The sequence below is a fragment of the Delphinus delphis genome, chromosome 5, assembly GCF_949987515.2.
Source record: "Delphinus delphis chromosome 5, mDelDel1.2, whole genome shotgun sequence".
Taxonomy (NCBI): Eukaryota; Metazoa; Chordata; class Mammalia; order Artiodactyla; family Delphinidae; genus Delphinus; species Delphinus delphis.
In genome coordinates, this window is record NC_082687.1 from 137,601,208 (window position 1) to 137,623,189 (window position 21,982).

Genomic DNA, 21,982 nt, shown 5'->3' on the forward strand with positions numbered 1-21,982 from the left:
ACCCTATTAAAACTCTAGGTTATGTACTTCACTGTCAAGTTCTAACAAACATTCATGGAAGAAATAGTCCAATCTTACAAAATCTTCTGTGGAACGGAAAAAAAGGTGTCCAACTCACTTTGTAAAGATACCAATATGCTGATACCAGAACTCTATAAGGAAAAATTACAGACCACCAATCTTACTCATAAAAACAGAGGCAAAATTATATATGAAACATTAGCAAACCAAATCTAGCAACATAAAAAGATAATGCCATGACCACAATGCTTAAGTGGTTTAACACTAGAAGCAGGGGAAAAAGCAACATTAGATGAAATTGTTAAATTTCGACATTGATTCAAGATGAAACTTATAGCCAAACAGGAAATAGAGAAACTTTTCCACTCTGGTAAAGGATATAAACAAATCGAAAAAACTTACAGCAGAAGTCTTATTTAATGGTGGAACTCTGAAAAGACTCTTTCAGATTTAGAATGAAACAAGAATGTCAATGACTGTCACCATTTTTATTCAGCCAGTGTTGAATTTTCTAGCCAGTGTGTTAAGGCCAAGGAAAAAAAAAAGGAAAATAGAGAAGAACCAAAACTTGTTCTGTGTACACAGAAATTCAAAGATTTACAGATTAAAGGCTTCCCTGGTGGCGCAGCAGTTAAAAATCCACCTGCCAGTGCAGGAGACATGGGTTCGAGCCCTGGTCTGGGAAGATCCCACATGCTGCGGAGCAACTAAGCCCATGTGCCACAACTACTGAGCCTGCACTCTAGAGGCCGCAAGCCACAACTACTGAAGCCTGCACACCTATAGCCTGTGCTCTGCAACAAGAGAAGCCGCCTCAATGAGAAGCCCGCGCACCGCAACAAAAGAGTAGCCCCCGCTTACCGCAGAGAAAGCCCGCACACAGCAACAAAGACCCAATGCAGCCAAAAATAAATAAATAAAAATAAATTTAAAAAAAAGATTTACAGATTAAGAACTGTTGTACTAAAAAAAAGAAAAACCAATTGCATTTCTTTATATTAGCAAATAATAAAAACAAAAAAGTGGAAATTTTAAACACCATTTTTTTTATAGCATCCTAAAATACTATGTACCTAGAAATAAATCTTCTAACAAAAGACTTGCAAAATCACTCCAGGGAATATTATAAATCCATACACAAAGGGCTTTCCTGGTGGCGCAGTGGTTAAGAATCCGCCTGCCAATGCAGGGGACACGGGTTCCAGCCCCGGTCTGGGAAGATCCCACATGCCGCAGAGCAACTAAGCCCACGTGCCACGACTACTGAGCCTGCGCTCTAGAGCCCGCGAGCCACAACTACTGAAGCCCGCGTGCCTACAGCCCGTGCTCTGCAACAAGAGAAGTCACTGCAATGAGAAGCCCGCGCACCGCAACGAAGATCCAATGCAGCCAAAAATAAATAAAAATAATTAAAAAAAAAAACATACACAAAACTCATATAGATTATAGACCTAAATGTGAAACGCAAAACAGTAAAACTTTTGGAGTAGAGGAACATATTTTTATGGTATGGGATTTTCATCAACAAATTGATAAGTTGAACTGTATTAAAATTAAGAACCTCTGTACATAAACCAAAAAGAGAAAAGACAAGCCTCTGAGTAGCAGATTCAAAACACAACTAATGGCAGGCTCATATTTAGAACTTATAAAGAATTCCTAAAAAATGAGACAAGGTCGACAATCACACAGAAAAATGAGTAGAAAAAAAGACTCAAGTGTTTAAAAAAAAAAGATTGCAACAGGCAATTCGCCAAAGAGGAAAATGAAACACCACTAAACATGAAAAGATGTTCAACCCCACCACTGATGGGAAAACACACATTCAAACCATGTGGGATACTCTAGACAACACCAGACTGGCTAAAGGTTACAGTGGCAGTGAGATGTGGAAGAACCTCCAACACTGGTGGGAGCGTAAACTGGTACATCCTCTCTGGAAAACAGCTTGTCACTATCTAGTGACAATCAAAGATATACATACCCTAGGACCCAGCAGTGACGGCCTTTTTTGGGTACGCAATGCCAAAAATAAGTTAAATTTTGAGGGAAAATATTAAAGCAGAGATGTACAAGGTCTCACTGCACCTTACAGCTTTTAAGACTTCTCCTAATTCATCAGGGGTTTAGGATTCCTTAGAGTTAGAATAACACAGCCTGTGTAGTTTCTCATCCAGTCTTAAGAGGGTTCACAAGAGTTCTAACGTTGTCCCTGGATCCTGGGATGTAAAGGATGCAGAGCTACTCCCAGGTGATATTCAGGTGGTACACTTAAGCCTGTCCCCCTGCATTCTGGCCGAACTGGTAAGATCACCCCAATTTGGGAAACGATATATCTATTCATTTCATACTCTCCTGTAGGCAGGGCCGGAGGTAGCCCTCAACTTGTAATTCCTCTAGTAGATGCTCCTTGATAAGCTAATAACGCTGTTAGGTTTTCCAAGTAGATCTGCTTGGGAGTGAGAATTTCAGCCTCGGGTGAGCTTCTCACTGTAAAGTTTACAACTGGCATTTGGATTTATTAAACACCAATAGAGAATGAAGGGTGATTAGAATAAGGGGTGCTATTAAGTCCGAAACAATTATTCCATGTCTGGGGCCACTGAGGCCATGGGAAGGTAAGTCCTCCGACCAAACTGGCCAGTGCCTCTGGGACAAGAAGCGAGGACTCCTTCTCAAGTCAGCCTCCCCTTCACCTATCCACCTGCCCCTGGCTATCCACCCACTCCCAGGGCAGCTCCCCCAACTCTAGCATTCCCATCCTGGTGTCTCTCAATGACTCTCCACACCCAGAGAAACAGGAAGAAGGCTGGAAAGCTCAGAAAGGAAGCCCATGTAGGGAGGGCAGACTGGCCATCAAAACAAAACCAAGGCGTAAAAGGGGACATGATGACATGGGTCTGGCACCCAACAGAAGCCAATCCTTGTCTCCTTGAGGGCAGAAAATGCGGTCTTGTGAGCAGAATCCCGGCCATCTCCCAGGGCCTGGCACACTGCAGGTGGACACTGAATACTGGAGAAATTAAGGACTAGCAGCAGCACTTTGAAGTGTTAATCAGCAACTGGGCTGAGGCTCCAGCCACGGTACCAAATCAAGCTACCTTTCCAGAACCTGCGGGAGCCCGCAGGGAGCAGCAGCAAAGCTGTATGTGTGGGCTTGGCTAAAAAGTTCATTCGGGTACTTTCCCATTAGATGTCACGGAAAATACGGAACGCACTTTTCAGCCAACCCAATATGTGTGTACCTTAGAACAGCGGTCCCAGCCTTTTTGGAACCAGGGACCGGTTTTGTGGAAGACAATTTTTCTGCACACCAGTGGCGGGGTGGTGGGTGGCAGGTGGCAGGTTCAGGCGGTGATGCGAGCGATGGGGAGCGATGGGGAGCCCCAGATGAAGCTTTGCTCACTGGCTGCTCACCTCCAGCTCTGCGGTCTGGTTCCTAACAGGCCGCGGCCCAGTACCGGTCTGCGGCCCAGGGGTTGGGGACCCCTGCCCTAGCAATCACACTAATCAGGCCCTAAACCTGCTCAGGCTTATCTCAGAAAGTTCCGACTGGTCTCCAGGGAAATTACTGCCTCCTGTTTGGGGGCCACGGTCTCCCCGAGCATTCATCCAAAATCTGCTGGGGACGGTCTGATGACGCAGCAAGGGCAGCTGCCTCGCCTTTGGGATGGGGGGAGGGGAGGAATGAGAGGGAAGGACACACCACAGGACAGCCCAGCAGTTTCAGACTGACCAGAGTCTAAATCTCTTAATTTGTCAAGACGTGCCCTGTCCTCGCTCTTTTCTCCTTTTAAAGTCTTGAAGCTTCTCAGTGCAACCCTAGTCTACGGTTCTAAGCACAGCCAGGACAGCCCCAAGGCCAAGGGGAAGACTCAGCTCCTAGCAACCCCACTCGCCCCACCAAACCGCAGCCCTCAGCAGCACCTGCCCCCTACTGGCCCAAGACCGTCCAGGGTGTCACCACCTCCACTCCACACAACTGCACACTGCATCAAAAGGCACTGCAGAAGCATCCCAAGAGGCCAGTATGTCCTCAGGATGTGGGTCTGTGGGCTGACCAGACTCTCAGACCCACACACAGCTATGTGCCCCTGACCTGTGGAGCCAGGCTGCCAGAACCACTTCTCCACATGTCCCCTGACCAGACCAGGTCTCCTTCCTGAGGGCCGCACAGGGGCAGGCATGCTCCCTGTGGGAGGGGGCACAAGCAGCCTCCCAGGTGCCACCCTCCCTGGAGGCACGACACAACCAAGGCATCAGGTGGCAATGCAGGGGGCCTGCATCCTCCGAGGCAGCTGCTTCTGGGACTCGAGAGATTTCCCACTGGCAGTGCTGAGCAAATATCCCCATTCCCACCAGCCGCGAGGGTGTAAACTCACATTTACTCAGCTTTACTGGGCACCACGTTAGGTGCCAGGCACTCACATACAGGATCTCTTTTAATCCTCACAACACTCTATTGACATGGATGGCATTATCCCCATCTTATGGACAAAGTGAATGAGGCTAAGTAACTTGCCCAAGGTCACACAGCTGGTGTTAAGCGTAGAATCGGGGACCAAAGAGAGATCGGGCCTCAGAGTTCTCCCCAAAAGCCTTTATGGCCAGCTATGTAAAGGACAGGATCGCACAGATTTACTAATGTGATTAATTTAAGCAATAATGTCGCAACAAATGACTTTCCTGAAACATTTTCCATCTTGAGCACCAGTCACTGAAAGCATGCCTTCTTTAGCCCAAGCTGTAGCCTGTGACCAAGGCCTTCAGACGTGCAGGCCAGGGGCCCACAGCCAAGAAAGGGCAATCCTCACGCTCCAGCACTTACCACGACTGAGTCGCTGTGAGTCAGGTCGACGACCACAGGCTCTAAAGATTCACAGGTGAGGTCCACTATTTCATCTCCAGCTTCAAAATAAAGCATTTGAACAAGCTTTAGGAGGAAAGTAAAGGACTACTGCTCTAAGTTTCATTATTAGTATGATTACAAACAGAGCACAGTCTTATACCAAACTAAAGTCCCTGAAGTACAGAAGTAACGGGGTGACAGGCAATGAATACTCTTCCAGAATTCTGCTGTGAGTAACAGGGTATGGGCTTTACAAATACACCATCCTGTGTGTGTCTGTGCACACGCACACCTCTCCCCGTGTCCTCACACTGCCACACAGCTAGGCCTCCGTGCCCCGCACCTGCTCAGCTCATTCACAGGGGAGAGGCAGCAACTTACCTGAGGTGGGATGGGGGGTGCACATCTGGGGAAGGGACCAAGCACGCTCAGCTTGGGCTTTGGGATGGATCTGTCTGAAACCTCTGCTCCCCTCAGACCTCCGGTCATGCTTAGCTCTACACCTTCATCAGTTACGTTTTAAACTCCATTTGGCTCTAGCTTCCCACTTGGGTGGACAACAAGCGTTTATTACTGGTCCCCTAGAACCCCAACCCATGCAGATGGGTTGAGCCTGTTCTGCAACTTGCCTTTGAGCCCTAGAGGACAGCGCACTGTCTACCTGAGCACAGGACAAGGGGGGGAAAGGCACGTGCCAAACGGTCACCAGCGCTTACATCCAGCAGGCAGAAAAGAGGGGCAGAGTACAACTTCCATTTATATAAACTGAAACAAGACTTACAACCATGTTTGTTTCTATTATTATTAACATTAAAAAGTAAGAGGGAAGAACTTTTAGAAATAATGTTTGTTTAATACTCAGGGAAAGTGACTTGTAATACATTTAACATATTCAAACTTGTTTTGTTCTCATGTATTAAAAAGTTTCACAGGAATAAAAACCACAATACATCAAAGCCGTCCAACGTAATTTATACAAAATGACTTCATTCTTTTTAAAGAACAGTCCATATATGGACATACCATAATTTACAGAACCGCTCTCTTTCTGATGGACACAATTTTTGGCTCCTACAAATAAAAACGGTATTCCAACGGGCAGCTTGTGCATACAGCCCTGCACATGGGTGTAAGACTGACTGAGGATGAGCAGTGCTGCAGTGGAAAGCAGTAGATCTTGGCCAGGTTGGAGATTCCACTTGTGGGTTCAGGGTCCCAAATGAGGAGCCTCCTGCACCTGCCTCTCCTGCAGGGTGGCAGAATTCAGACACCAGGGCATCAGCTTTGGGGTGGAGGGGAGGACGGCCCAGGGCTGTGAATTTATGTTAGAAGTGAAGCTCAGAGACCACAGAGACAATACAGAGAACTTCACTCCCCTGAAGGGCCCATGAAATCTACAGACAAGCTGCTTGCTTCTCTTCTAATGTCAGTTTTCAGGCATCGTAATTATAAAAACAACCTTACTACCTGCAGAGCTGAGGCACTTGATTCAGGCCATCTGCCACTCCCGAGGCAGGAAGAAGGGGGAAAAGCCAATCTGGCCTCTGCCTGCACCAAACTCCCAACACACCCAGCTCTGCCAACAAGTCTGCCTGCTGGGGCAATTTTTTGTCTTAATGAAGGAGAGAGGAAGAAAGCGGAGTACTTCCCGAGGCCAAGTAAGTTGAGGCACAGTTTCAAAGAGAAAAGGTGGACCCACGGCAGTCTCCACTCCATGCTGCACACCCCTGAAAGGCTGGACGGTGAGCCCAGCTGAGTGGCCGTTTCTAAACCTGTGGAGTCTCAGGGCAACCAAGGAGGCAGCTCTTGCTCACCTTAGCTTTTTTAAGTTGCGAACGGTAGGCGAGTCTGAGACTGTAGGTCTTATAAATACACTGATATAAGCTAAGCCTCGTATAGTGTTACGTGACAAGCACTGTTCTACGTGTCCTGTGTCACTGACTCATTCCAGTGCTATGATAACTCTGCACAGCAGCTGCTGCATATATACGCACAGCATTACCCCCCGTTTCAGATGAGGAAACTTAAGCCTGAGTTACGGGTTGTGTAACTTGCGCAAGGCCCGTGGCTGGTAGGTGGCATGTTGGGCATATGTGCTCACTCATGCCCAGTGTCACTGGCAATCTTACCGCTTTCCACAAGTTCTATGGGTTCTGCCTCCAGGGCCATCTCAGGGGGGGAGGATGCTTCTCGAGTTCGCTTCTGGGCTTGTCTAGAATTTACTGTTCCTCCACGACGCTTTCTCTGAGGGTATCGGGGGAAAAAGAAACAGTTACATAAGCTCCTGACCAGTAAGATTTCAGCCAAAAGAATAAAAAGATCAACTCATTAAGAAGAACAGGGGCTTCCCTGGTGGCGCAGTGGCTGAGAGTCCGCCTGCCGATGCAGGGGACACGGGTTCGTGCCCCGGTCCGGGAAGATCCCATGTGCCGTGGAACGGCTGAGCCTGCGCGTCTGGAGCCTGTGCTCCGCAACGGGAGAGGCCACGACAGTGAGAGGCCCGCGTACCGCAAAAAAAAATTAAAAAAATAAAAAAAAGAAGAAGAAGAATAGGAGGCCAGTGAGCAGACCTGAGGTCAAGGTCCTTTCAAAACTTGAGATTCTAGAACACTGAATGTTTATAGAGAGAAATCATCCAGAACATATAGTGAATACAAATTCTATAAAGTAAAATTTCTGTTATAAAGACTATTGGTCTGTCTAAAGTACATGACACATAACTCTATGGAAGCCTCTGGTCCAGGTTGGGATTTGGCCAGAAACCCCTTCTTTTAACCAAAAGTTACAGACCTATTTTCCTTGGATTTGTATTTGGCCTTACTGAACCCCTTCTGTTTTTCAGCCCAAAGCCCTTCAGTTTCCCAAGTTTCTATTCACTGTGAAAAGTGGGTCTTTCTTTGGGAAAGGTTTCTGGCCTCTAACCTTTTAGGATACTATCAAGTTGTAGTTTACACCCTAATAATCACCCGCCACAGCTCCAAGAACCAAAGTTTTATTTTTTTTTCTTGTGATGAGAACTTTTAAAAAAATTTTTTCATTGTAGTTAATTTACAATGTTGTGCAGTTTCTGCTATACAGCAAAGTGAATTAGTTACACACATACATATATCCACAGAGACCATTACAAAGTGCTGAGCAGAGTTCCCTGTGCTGTACAGTAGGTACTCTAAGAACCAAAGTCTTTAAAAGGCTGTTCCCAGGGGCTGCCCGAGAGACATGCCTCTGGAAGGTCTGAGCTGTTAACCAGCCTATCTGCAGCCCAGACCCCCTGACCAGCCTTTCTTCCATGTCCTTGAGCTGGTTTACCAATACGCTCCAGCATTTCTGGCCTGGCTGGGGCCTGGCTGGGGCCTGGCTGGGGCCTGGCTGGTCCTGAAAGACAAGTTGAGAACCCGCCCCCTGCCATCTTCCTCAAGAGACAGAACCTCCCAAGTGACCCGCAGCCTCATCACTCCCACCCTGTACGGCCCCACCCAAACCTAGCTCCCTGTGTTTCGGTGCTTCTTCTCTCCCCTGGCCTGTCCCACTCCTCACTGGCACCGGGCCTGCTCTGCTTCACACTGGGCGATGTGGGGCAGTTACTTCACTACTAAGTCTGAACTTCCTCACCAGTACCAGACTCGCAGAGCTCTCCTAAGGACGAGGCGACATACCATATGTACAGTACTGAGTGCTGTTAGAAGACAGCATTACTACCCTAGTTCCTTATACGCCTTACCAGGCATCCTATCCCTGGAAATGCTGGAGGACAGGCAAGTGTCCATGAGATGTGCACAGACTCAGGAACATCCATCACCCAGCCCAACTCTCTGGCAACAGAGAGAAGCCTGATTCCTTTTGTGTTCTGACTCTCTTATCAAATGGCAGCTTGAGAAGTTTCGGAAATGTAGCTGGGTTGAGCAACTCCCACGGATCTAAGGAACAGGGAAGCATCCCCAGGAAGTCCCAGAGGCAAGCGACAGCAGCTGTTCCAAACGGTCCAGTGAGGAGCTGCTCTGTCCCTCCAGGGAGCTGGCATGAGTCCATTACCTGGTGTTTATATGAGTTTCCCCAGCAGCTACCAGGTTACTTAGGGCTCCTTAACTTTTACCCCATTCTCTTTGAAGTTGCCCTTGTATCTTCCATCCTCTGAAAAGGACCAAATCTGTCTTAGCAGACAATGCTAAACAGAACCTTCATGCCCCAACCTGTGCAGCTTTTCCAATGAGGGAGGTTAAGAAGTAGTCACAGGTCCTGGCCAAAGTCCAGGTGCTGAAGCCTAAAAGCCCCGTCGTGGTCACTGTAGTAATGTGTCCTGCCAGCACTCACCCCCGCCCCCACCAACAGCAGTCCTTTCCTGGCTGCTCTTTCAGCCGCTCCCTGCCCTTCACCTGGCACCCTTCCCAGCCTGGATGACCCATCCCTTCCCTTCTTCACTCAGCCAGTTCTTACACAGCTTTCAGGAACCTACTCACTGTGAGCTCCACCATGAGGACGTTCCTCATGCCCTCCGGCTGACCATCTCATGACCCCCCACCCCAAGCCTCCAGAACCCCCACTCCGCCTCCTCTTCCACCTGCACTCCCCGAGGGCCGGGAGGAGGTGGCTGTTAGCACAGGGCCAGGCTCAAGAAACCCTAGAATATGGGAAAAGACTTCGCCCCCTCTGCCTTCCTATTACTCTTGTCACGCTCTCCTGCTTTTTAATAGCAGAGCCCTCACAGCTTCCAGTTAAAACCGACCATCCAATCACCACCACACAAGTTATTCACACCACTCTGAGGAAATTTTAACCAAATTCTTCACACACTCTTATAAGAGGCTACACTGCTCAGTCTGTTCAGGTCCTGCCTGGGCAGAGCGTGGGCTTCAGAGGTGAGGTGCCCAGGCTTAGGAGGTTTCCTTAAGGTGAACTGTGGTGGCAACCTGCAGATACGGGACCAAGATGGGAGGTCACCTGCCCTTTAAAAAGATAGCTCCAGCGAAACAAAGGCCCTTTTGTGTATGAACGTCAACGGTGGGTCTGGAACACAGTGGGGGCCAGGAGTGGTCAGAAGGGATGGGCCAAGGGGAGGGGGTGGGGGTCGGTGAACAGAGTCTACAGGATTTCTACCACTGTTTCTATCACCCTGGGAACCGTTTTTTCAGCCTTATCCTGCACCCCCCACCCAACACCATTCACAGCACTTCTGGAACCTGGAAAAAGAGTATGAGTTTCACATCTGGTCCACCTGATGTGAATGCACTATCTCAGAAAACAGCTGTTTTGAGTTTAGATCATATGAGCAGCCCTGTTAGTAGGGAGTAAAGTGGGGAGGGGGACCTTCAGGCACTCTCCGGACTCAAGGGGCTCCAGGTGACATCTGGGTTACACCAAACCAGAGCTGCCCCTGCAGTCTGATAAAAGCTCTAAACAGGAGTTACAATGACTTACCAACTTTGGTCACTGACCCTAAGAAAACTCACCAAGGATTATTACCGCTACCGATGCTCACATCGGACCAAGAACTACACAGGGAAAAGAAATAGAAGGAAAAACGGAAGATTGGGCTGTAAATAATTAAATAAACCAGAGCCCTAATATTTCTGGGACACTGACAGCTGCTCCGGAGGTATAAAACTTCAAAACCCTCAACCATCCTCAGCCTTCTGTCTTTAGGGCACCACCCAAAACACTGGACTCTGACCTAAGACAAGCAGGTTGGTGTAACTCCCAGAAGGTCCCGTGCACACTCCTGTAAGAACCAGGGTTACTCAGAAACACCTTTATGGTGCTCTCATTAGGGTACACAAGGGATGAAGTAATTGTTTAGCCTGAAAAAATAAAATTCATGAACTTACAAAACTCACCGTACTCATTGTGCTCTGTGGTTCCAACCTATAGAGGAGAAGGTGATCTATACCAGGATTTGCAGAGAAGCTGAATGCCTCAACCTCTCATGCCTGCTCATTACTCATCCTCTGGCTAGCATAGGAATTTGTAGCCAAACAGACTTCCAGTATCTTCAAGCCCTGAAAAACAAAGATTATCAAGTTGATAAATGCTGCCCCCTGCATCATCGACAGCAAAGCTCAGTTCAATCATTTACTGGTCTTTTCTGTCAGCTGCGTGCTTTGCCGAACACTTAATGCAATTTATGTCCTTAATCCATGTTCTTCTTAGGAAGTAAGCATTCTTGTAAAATACAGGACTACCTGACCCCAACGCCTGCAGTTGGAAACATTATGCCACCTCTTGCCCTCCTTTCTGGCCGTTGAAACCCCCACAGATTCTCCTCAGCCCATGGCACCCTCCCTGCCTGTCTGGACTTGCCCCTGTGAGGCCCAGTTGAAAGATAGGCTCTGGCCTTTGTCCAAGCTTGTGCCCACCCCCGCCCCACCAGGCTGTGCTAGGAGACAGTGCAAATGGCAGGGCCCCAGCCAGCTGCTGGTCATTGCATGATTCGCTCTGGTTAAACCCAGGCAGCCAGCATGGTGATGTTCTGTGACCCGCTGAGGGAGCAGGCAGAGGGGACAGAGCCCTGGTGTCTCAGTTAGAAAGGAGAAATCCTGAGCCCTCTCGCGCAATCTGCGCAGATGCGGCTTGCCTCACTCAGGCTTAGCAAAGCGGGTACTGTGCCATTACTTTGACCGTGCGAGGCTAGGGACCCAGAGCTCACAGCCTTCAGTTCCTAGCTTCCCAGGATACAGTGACCGTGCCTCACTGCACATGCTCTGGGGATCCCTGCCGACTGGGAGGGTGGGTGATGCTGAAGCCCCCTCCCATCTTGAATCCTCTCTGGAGTAATGAGGAGAAGATCAATAAACAAATGGAAACCCCTCCACCCCACAAAACAAACAAACAAACAAACAAAACCAAAACAAAAGAACACCCTCCTGCACACTCCTGTACTAGCTTCTGGGAAAAGACAAGAGAATCAGAACTGCTTACACGTGACCTCACCAACACCTAGCAACCAGGAAGGAACAGAGCTTCCCAGGCCAGTCCAGAGCCCAGAGCCTCGGCCTCTTCCCAATGACTGGGAACTGTTGCTCTCTGGAGGAGCTGATAATTTAGGGGAGCAGATGAGAGCCACCAACCCTGATCCACCCTGTGTGCCCAGCTGAGACTTCTGTCACTGGCAACACGAGTAGACAAAAACCTAGAAACTGTGAATTGGGAAGCCAAGCAGGTTCCAGGAAGAGCAGAGAAGGCAGCAGATGCGGAGGCTACTGGAGAATGAGAGGCCCTTGCATTCACTCAGGGCCCACTGGAAGGTGACAACTAACCACGATATATCAGTGTTCAGGGATGTAGTGGATAAAGCAGCAAATGAGAAGCAAAAACGTGAAGCCAGGAGTCAGGGTGTAACCCGTGTAGAAGGGCTTCTAGTGGGGGAGGGCCTGAGCTCAGGGCAAGGCTGAGGGACCAGAGCAGAGTCAAAGCAAGGAGAAGGCTCTGGTCACCTGGTCCTGGGTGATAGTGGCTTGGACGTCAGGCTCACCTGGAGGGCTTGTTAAACTAGATTCTGATTCAGCAGGTCTGGGATGGGGCTCAAAACTCTGCACTCCTAGGCAATTCTGACGGTTCTGCTCCAGAGGCTACAACATGGGAACCCAATGGCCTAGGACAATGGCCTCGGAGCTGGGGAGAACTAGTCGTATCTGAGCGAAATTAATGCAGGACCACTCTCAAACCCATCTTTCTTCTCATCTCCAGTGCCGCTACCTCCTCCAAACGACTGCCCATCTCCTGGTATCCTTCTACCCTACTGCCAACGCGTCTCTCTAAAACATACAGCCGACCCCCACAGCCTTTCCCTGGTTCCCCATCACGTCCTAACTCCTAAGCATTGCCTGTGGAGGCAAGCTGGCCTTACAGTTAGAGCACTTCTCCAGAGCCAGACAGCTTGGACAGGGGTCAGGCTTCCATAACCCCTACTTGTGACCTCGGGCGAAACACTGAACTTCTCTGTGCCTTACTTCCTTATCTATAGAACAAGATAGCACCCACCTCAATGGTTGTGTGAGGATTACAGGAGTTAATGCAAAGAGCACTTGGACCGGTGTGCACAGTTTTAAAGGCTCAAGGACTGTGGGTGGGTATCACTGACTTGCTCTGCCAGCACCAGCCTTGCAGTCTCTCCAAATGTACCGCCCACTGAACAGCTCCACCCCTTGCTCAAGCCCGAAAGTGCTGTGCAACACTGCACCCAATCCAGCTTTAAAACAGAACCCAGGACTGCACATCTCCCCACCTCATTCACTTATCAGTATGGCTCCTTCCCCGGAATACAGCGATGAATAAATCCAGCCACCAGCTCCTATCTGGGGGTGGCTGCTGGCAGGCAGCTCAGCTGTGGTAACTGGGGCATATGAGCCAGGTGCAAAAGAAACCAGGAGGACAAGGAGAGGCCGGAGGAGGTTTGCCAGGAGAAGACACATTAATGGGACTGCCCAGATAGCCTCATCCAGCAGAGAGCAGACATCAGAAGCAACAAAAACTACAATCCTGCAGCCTGTGGAACAAAAACCTCATTCACAGGAAGACAGACAAGATGAAAAGGCAGAGGGCTATGTACCAGATTAAGGAACAAGATAAAACCCCACAAAAACAACTAAATGAAGTGGAGATACGCAACCTTCCAGAAAAAGAATTCAGTATAATGATAGTGAAAATGATCCAGGATCTCAGAAAAAGCATGGAGGCAAAGATTGAGAAGATGCAAGAAATGTTTAACAAAGACCTATAAGAATTAAAGACCAAACAAACAAGAGATGGACAATACAATAACTAAAATGAAAAATACACTACAAGGAATCAATCACAGAATAACTGAGGCAGAAGAACGGATAAGTGACCTGGAAAACAGAATGGTGGAATTCACTGCTGTGGAACAGTATAAAGAAAAAAGAATGAAAAGAAATCAAGACAGCCTAAGAGACCTCTGGGACACCATTAAACACAACAACATTCGCAGTATAGGGGTCCCAGAAGGAGAAGAGAGAGAAAGGACCTGGGAAATATTTGAAGAGATTATAGTTGAAAACTTCCCTGACATGGGAAAGGAAGTAGCCACCCAAGTCCAGGAAGCTCAGAGAGTCCCAGGCAGCATAAACCCAAGGAAAAACATGCCAAGACACATAGCAATCAAACTGACAAAAATTAAAGACAAAGGAAAATTACTGAAAGCAACAAAGCAAAAACAACAAGTAACATACAAGGGAACTCCCATAAGGTTAAGAGCTGATTTCTCAGCAGAAACTCTACAAGCCAGAAGGGAGGGGCATGACATATTTAAAGTGATAAAAGGGAAGAATCTACAACCAAGATTACTCTACCAGGCAAGGATCTCATTCAGATTCGATGGAGAAATCAAAGCTTTACAGACAAGTAAAAGCTAAGAGAGGGCTTCCCTGGCGGTGCAGTGGTTAAGAATCCGCCTGCCAATGCAGGGGACACGGGTTCGTGCCCTGGTCCGGGAAGATCCCACATGCCACGGAGCGGCTAGGCCCGTGAGCCATGGCCGCTGAGCCTGCGCATCCGGAGCCTGTGCTCCGCAACGGGAGAGGCCACAACAGTGAGAGGCCTGTGTACCGCAAAAAAAAAAAAAAAAGCTAAGAGAATTCAGTACCACCAAACCAGCTCTACAACAAATGCTAAAGGAACTTCTCTAACTGGGAAACACAAGAGAAGAAAAGGACCTACACAAGCAAACCCATAACAATTAAGAAAATGGTAACAGGAACATACCTAGCAATAATTACCCTAAACGTGAACGGATTAAATGCTCCAACCAAAGGACACAGGCTCGCTGAATGGATACAAAAACAAGACCCAAATATATGCTGTCTACAAGAGACCCACTTCAGACCTAGGGACACAGACAGACTGAAAGTTGAGGGGATGGAAAAAGATATTCCATGCAAATGGAAATCACAACAAAGCTGGAATAGCAATACTCATATCAGATAAAACAGACTTTAAAATAAAGAATGTTACAAGAAACAAGGAAAGACACTACATAATGATGAAGGAATCAATCCAAGAAGACATATCAATTATAAACACATATGCACCCAACACAGGAGCACCTCAATACATAAGGCAACTGCTAACAGCCATAAAAGAGGAAATTGACAGTAACACAATAATAGTGGGGGACTTCAACACCTCACTTACACCAATGGACAGATCATCCAAACAGAAAATTAATAAGGAAACAGAAGCTTTAAATGACACAACAGACCAGATAGATTTAATTGATATTTACAGCACATTCCATCCGAAAATAGCAGATTACACTTTCTGCTCAAGTGCACACGGAACAATCTCCAGGATAGATCACGTCTTGGGTCACAAATCAAGTCTCAGTAAAGAAAACTGAAATCATATCAAGCATCATTTCTGACCACACCATGAGATTAGAAATCAATTACAGGGAAAAAAATGTAAAAAACACAAACACATGAAGGCTAAACAGTACGTTACTAAATAACCAAGAGATCACTGAAGAAATCAAAGAGGAAGTCAAAAAATACCTAGAGACAAATGACAACGCAAATACGATGATCCAAAACCTATGGGATGCAGCAAAAGCAGTTCTAAGAGGTAAGTTTATAGCAATACAAGCCTACCTGAGGAAACAAGAAAAATCTCAAATAAACAATCTAACTTTACACCTAAAGAAACTAAATAAAGAACAAACAAAACCCGAAGTTAGTAGAAGGAAAAAAATCATAAAGATCAGAGCAGAAATAAATGAAATAGAAACAAAGAAAACAACAGCAAAGTTCAATAAAACTAAAAGCTGATTCTTTGAGAAGATAAACAAAACTGATAAACCATTAGCCAGACTCATCAAGAAAAAGAGAGAGAGGACTCAAATCAATAAAGTTAGAAATGAAAAAGGAGAAGTTACAACAGACACCACAGAAATACAAAGCATCCTAAGAGACTACTACAAGTAACTCTATGCCAATAAGATGGACAACCTGGAAGAAAGGGACAAATTCTTAGAAAGGTATAAACGTTCAAGATCGAACCAGGGGGCTTCCCTGTTGGCGCAGTGGTTGAGAGTCCGCCTGCCGATGCAGGGGACTCGGGTTCGTGCCCCGGTCCGGGAAGATCCCACATGCTGCGGAGCGGTTAGGCCCTTGAACCATGGCCACTGAGCCTGCGGGTCTGGAGCCTGTGCTCCGCAACAGGAGAGGCCACAACAGTGAGAGGCCCGCGTACCGCAAAAAAAAAAAAACAAAAGAAATGTTGAAACAGGAAGAATTAGAAAATATGAACAGACTAATCACAACTAATGAAATTGAAACTGTGATTAAAAATCTTCCAACAAACAAAAGTCCAGGACCAGATGGCTTCACAGGTGAATTCTATCAAACATTTAGAGAAGAGCTAACACCCATCCTTCTCAAACTCTTCCCAAAAATTGCAGAGGAAGGAACACTCCCAAACTCATTCTATGAGGCCACCATCACCCTGATACCGAAACCAGACAAAGACGCTACAAAAAAAGGAAATTACAGACCAATATCACTGACAAATATACATGCAAAAATCCTCAACAAAATACTAGCAAACAGAATCCAACAACACATTAAAAGGATCATACACCATGATCAAGTGGGATTTATCCTAAGGATGCAAGGATTCTTCAATATATGCAAATCAATCAATGGGATACACCATATTAACAAATTGAAGGGTAAAAACCATATGATCATCTCAATAGATGCAGAAAAAGCTTTTGACAAAATTCAACACCCATTTATGATAAAAACTCTCCAGAAAGTGGGCATAAAGGGAACCTACCTCAACATAGTAAAGGCCATATACGACAAACCCAGAGCAAACATCATTCTCAATGGTGAAAAACAGAAAGCATTTCCTCTAAGATCAGGAACAAGAGAAGGATGTCCACTCTCACCACTGTTATGCAACATAGTTTTGGAAGTCCAAGCCACGGCAATCACAGAAGAAAAAGAAATAAAAGGAATACAAATTGGAAAAGAAAAAGTAAAACTGTCACTGTATGCAGATGACATGATACTATACATAAAGAATCCTAAAGATGCCACTAGAAAACTACTAGAGCTAATCAATGAATTTGGTAAAGTAGCAGGATACAAAATTAATACACAGAAATCTCCTGCATTCCTATACACTAATGATGAAAAATCTGAAAGAGAAATTAAGAAAACACCCCCACTTACCACTGCAACAAAAAGAATAAAACACCTAGGAATAAACCTACCTAGGGAGAAAAAAGACCTGTATGCAGAAAAGTATAAGACAACGATGAAAGAAATCAAAGATGATACAAACAGATGGAGAAATATACCATGTTCTTGGATTGGAAGAATCAATACTGTGAAAATGACTATACTACACAAAGCAATTTACAGATTCAATGCCATCCCTAACAAATTACCAATGGCATTTTTTACAGAATTAGAACAAAAAATCTTAAAATTTGTATGGAGACACAAAAGACCCCGAATAGCCAAAGCAGTCTTGAGGGGAAAAAATGGAGCTGGAGGAATCAGACTCCCTAACTTCAGACTATACTACAAAGCTACAGTAATCAAGACAGTATGGTACTGGCACAAAAACAGAAATGTAGATCAATGGAACAGGAGAGAAAGCCCAGAGATAAACCCACACACGTATGGTCACCTTATCTTTGATAAAGGAGGCAAGAATATACAATGGAGAAAAGGCGACCTCTTCAATAAGTGGTTTCCTTCAATAAGGAAAACTGGACAGCTAAATGTAAAAGAATGAAATTAGAACACTCCCTAACACCATACACACACAAAAAACTCAAAATGGATTAAAGACCTAAATGTAAGGCCAGACACCATAAAACTCTTAGAGGAAAACATAGGAAGAATACTCTGACATAAATCACAGCAAGATGTTTTTTGATCCACCTCCTCGAGTAATGGAAATAAAAACAAAAATAAACAAATGGGACCTAATGAAACTTAAAACCTTTTGCAAAGCAAAGGAAACTACAAACAAGAAGAAAAGACAACCTCAGAATGGGAGAAAATATTTGCAAATGAATCAACGGACAAAGGATTAATCTCCAAAATATATAAACAGCTTAAGCAGCTCATTATCAAAAAAACAAACAACCCAATCCAAAAATGGGCAGAAGGACTAAATAGACATTTATCCAAAGAGGACATACAGATGATCAAGAAGCACATGAAAAGCTACTCAACATCACTAATTATTAGAGAAATGCAAATCAAAACTACACCTCACACCGGTTAGAATGGGCATCATCAGAAAATCCACAAACAACAAATGCTGGAGAGGGTGTGGAGAAAAGGGAACCCTCTTGCACTGTTGGTGGGAATGTAAATTGATACAGCCACTATGGAGGTTCCTTAAAAAACTAAAAACAGAATTACCATATGACCCAGCAATCCCACTACTGGGCATATACCCAGAGAAAACCATAATTTAAAAAGACACATACACCCCAATGTTCACTGCAGCACTATTTACAATAGCCAGGTCATGGAAGCAAACTAAATGCCCACTGACAGACAAATGGATAAAGATGTGGTACATACATACGATGGAATATTACTCAGCCATAAAAAGGAATGAAATTGGGTCATTTGTAGAGACATGGATGAATCCAGAGACTGTCAAACAGAGTGGAGTAAGTCAGAAAGAGAAAAACAAATACCGTATATTAATGCATATATGTGGAACCTAGAAAACTGGTACAGATCCAGTTTGCAGGGCAGAAATTGAGACACAGAAGTAGAGAAAAAAACGTATCAACACCAAGGGGGAAAAGTGGCGGCGGGGGTGGTGGTAGCGTCATGAATTGTGAGATTAGGATTGACATATACACACTAATACGTATAAAATGGATAACTAATAAGAATCTGCTATATAAAAAAATAGATTAAATAAAATTCGAAAAAGATTAAAAAAATAAAGATAAAAGGACTGCCCAGCCAGCTGAGCCTCTTTCTCCAGCATATAGTGGTCTGCATCCGTGCATGCCCCCCATCTCCCATTATCCACTCAGTGGTTTAGAGAGTTATCTCTTCACCGTGTCACTCTCTCCAGGGAGACTCGCGGGTGGCCTACAGCACAACACACAACAGGTGCTCTCACTCGAGAATGGCACAAATGCTTCCCAATGCAACACCACCCGAGATGAGGACAGGACACCTGGCTTGAACAGAAGGTGTTCAAGCCAGGTGTTCTGAACACCTCAACAGGCACTTAGGACTCACAAGACCAGATCACACATAGTCCCAGATCCGCCGTACTTCCTGTTGCTAACCACAAGAAGTATCTTATGTTTGAGTATACAGCCATGATGCAGCTTTTGGGGGAAACCTTATCTATCTCAGTGGTGTCTCTTAGAATTGAGAAAAATCTGATAAAAATGTCACTGACAGAGGAGGGAGAGATAGGTCCGCTGAGCAAAGGGAAATAATTTAATGCACATACCTTGGTTGCTCCATAAGCCTCTTGCCTCCTACTTGTTTAATTTTTAGGTTTTCAAATATGATCATTAAAGACATGTCCTGCAACCATCTGGAGGGGCCCCCATTCCTCAGCTTGCACACCCTCCCTGCTCTCTGAAACCAGCCTCCTGAGCCCCAGCGGCTGCTTCCCAGAGCTTCCTCATTCTCCAGATTCTGCCACGCCCTCCCATGCCCAACGCCAACTAGCAATTTGTTCCATATCTGTGTTTTTCTTTAGGGGATAATAAAGGTCAGTGGTCAGACGACATAAAAAGTTGGAAGGCTGGCCGCCTTAGGGAAATCTGCCAAGGGGCTGGATTTCACCAGAGAATGGAGGTGGGAAGATAGGAAGATGCGGGGGGGGGTTTGGGGGGGATGGGCACGGCATTTCCAGCAGACCAGTTTGGGGACATGGAAGTGCAGTGTGTGAACAGAGAGGCTAGGGGTCATGGGAAAAGTGGCTCTCGCCAACTGCAAAGGGTTCTGGATCATGCAGGCTAATAGAGGTCATCAGAACAATAAAACTAACGATAGCTAAAACTCAGAGGCCACTTCTACGTTCAAGACACTAAGCACTTTCCAAGCACCATCTCCTGTAATCCTCCTCTCACCAAACAAGGAGGCACGTACTGTTATGATCACCATTTCACACACAAGGGAGCTAAGGATGACCAGGGGTTAAGTAACTTGCCCGAAGTCCACACCGAGTAAACACCAGAGCCTAGATTTAAACCAGGGCAGTCTGATGCCAGAAGCCCCCCAGCCTTAAACAAAGTTAAGCCAGAATCTGATGTATTAATTCCAGAAACAATATGGAACACAGATGTTTTCCAGGTTCCTCAAATTTAGTGTGTCCAGAAAGAAACTCCTTCTAACATGCCAGCACTCCATCTTAGCAAATGGCCCCACCACCCCTTGGTTTCCAAAGCAAACTGCAGTCATTCAGCAAGATCTCACTTTTTTTTCTTTTAATTTATTTTTGGCTGCATTGGGTCTCCGTTTCTGCACGCAGGCTTTCTCTAGTTCCAGCAAGCGGGCGCTACTCTTTGTTGCAGTGTGTGGCTTCTCACTGTGGTGGCTTCCCTGTTGTGGAGCACGGGCTCTAGGCGTGCAGGCTTCAGTAGTTGTGGCTTGAGGGCTCTAGAGCACAGGCTCAGTAGTTGTGGTGCACGGGCTTAGTTGCTCCACAGCATGTGGGATCTTCTGGGAGCAAGGATCGAAACTGTGTCCCGTGCATTGGCAGGTGGATTCTTAACCACTGTGCCACCAGGGAAGTCCCAGCATGCCCTCACTTGATGGAAGTGCCACAGAGGATACTTTGTACCTAGCTCACCTCTTGCCCAAAGCAGATGCTCATGTTTACTGAAGGCTTGGAGGTGAGAGAGGAGTGGTAAATGTTGTCCCTGCCACTAAGAAAAGACCTGGGGTAGAGCTTGGCACTGGGAATGGTCAAGAAGGCCAGATGTCAGGAATCCCGAAAGCTCTGACAGGAGGGTGAGGGGAGACCAACCCATGCCAAGGTGTCTAACTGGTTATTCCATGGTAGTAATGCCATGAAACCGGGCTAGAGAAGGGATAAAAAGAAACAGGTGTCAAGGGTAGCCAGCTTTAGTTTTAGAAATGCTGCATGTGGGGTATCCAAGTAGAAAGGTCCAAAGGTAGCTGAAAAACTCAGAGGAGAGATAACTAGGGTAGAGGTAGAGGTTTTAGAATCTGTGTTAAAATCTGGGGAGTCAGGTAGAGAAAAAAGAAGCCTGTAAAGAGAATAAAAAGCCAGAAACAAAGCTTGGAGAACTTGGAGGTATCGGTTAGACAAAAGCTGGCATTTCAAGGAGAAAGCAGCAGTAAACAGGCAGGGGAACCAGAACGAGGCCAGTGAGCCGGCCACAGGGAGCTGGACACTGTCTACCAAGCAAGCGGAGGCCCAAACTGTTACTGAGGGCCAAGCTGGGCTGCGCGGAGGAAGTGACACTGAAGATGAGGCCAGAAAGTAACCGGACTTATTTAACAAACAAATCGGGTGGGCAGCAGGGCATCGAAGGGGAGAGGAATTATCTGCCCTAGACAAGTAGTGTGTCAGCAGTGAGAACTGAGGGCCACACAGTGGCGTGACGCAACCCCACAGGCCTCCTAACCCACACCCCAGGGGCAGGGCCATCAAGGGTTTCAGACAGAGATGCATCTGGAGACTGCGGCACCTGGGCGCTGAGGACCAAAGGGAAACTGGACATGTCAGAATGTAGACCTGCGTGGAGACTTAGAGGAACCCAAGCAAGAAGAAAGCCGTGTGGCTTGGAGGTAGTGGAAAGACGTGAGGCCCCTGACTAGATGGGAGGGGGGTTGGTGAGGTTAGTCCTTCAGTGTTCTTACAGATTTAATGGTCTACTCAATTGTGACGTTACTGTTAGAGGTTGATTTTTCTTCCCAGGAAGCTATTATGGACACTAAAGATGATACCCCCCAACTCTAGTTAGGAGTGTGACACACGTAATCATATATATGTGACGCCTATGTGGATGTGATTATATGTGTACGTCTACACACATGATGGTTAGAAACAGACTGGCAGTGTTAGACTAGAGCCGGATTCTGTCACCGTATCTCCCACCAGTTTTCCCACAAGCCAAGAAAGGAAGAG

At 46.4% G+C, this 21,982-nt stretch overlaps 1 protein-coding gene across 1 annotated transcript in view; it reads right to left on the reverse strand.

Moving 5' to 3' along the window:
- Positions 1-21,982, reverse strand: part of RNF4 (ring finger protein 4) — a 39,211-nt gene that overhangs the window by 12,191 nt on the left and 5,038 nt on the right. Inside the window, exons 2-4 of the mRNA XM_060013080.1 lie at positions 10,699-10,860; positions 7,000-7,114; positions 4,850-4,929 (exon numbers count right to left, since the gene is read on the reverse strand). Coding sequence (XP_059869063.1) covers positions 4,850-4,929; positions 7,000-7,114; positions 10,699-10,707 — 204 coding nt within the window. The 5' untranslated portion in view covers positions 10,708-10,860. The remainder of the gene's footprint in view (positions 1-4,849; positions 4,930-6,999; positions 7,115-10,698; positions 10,861-21,982) is intronic.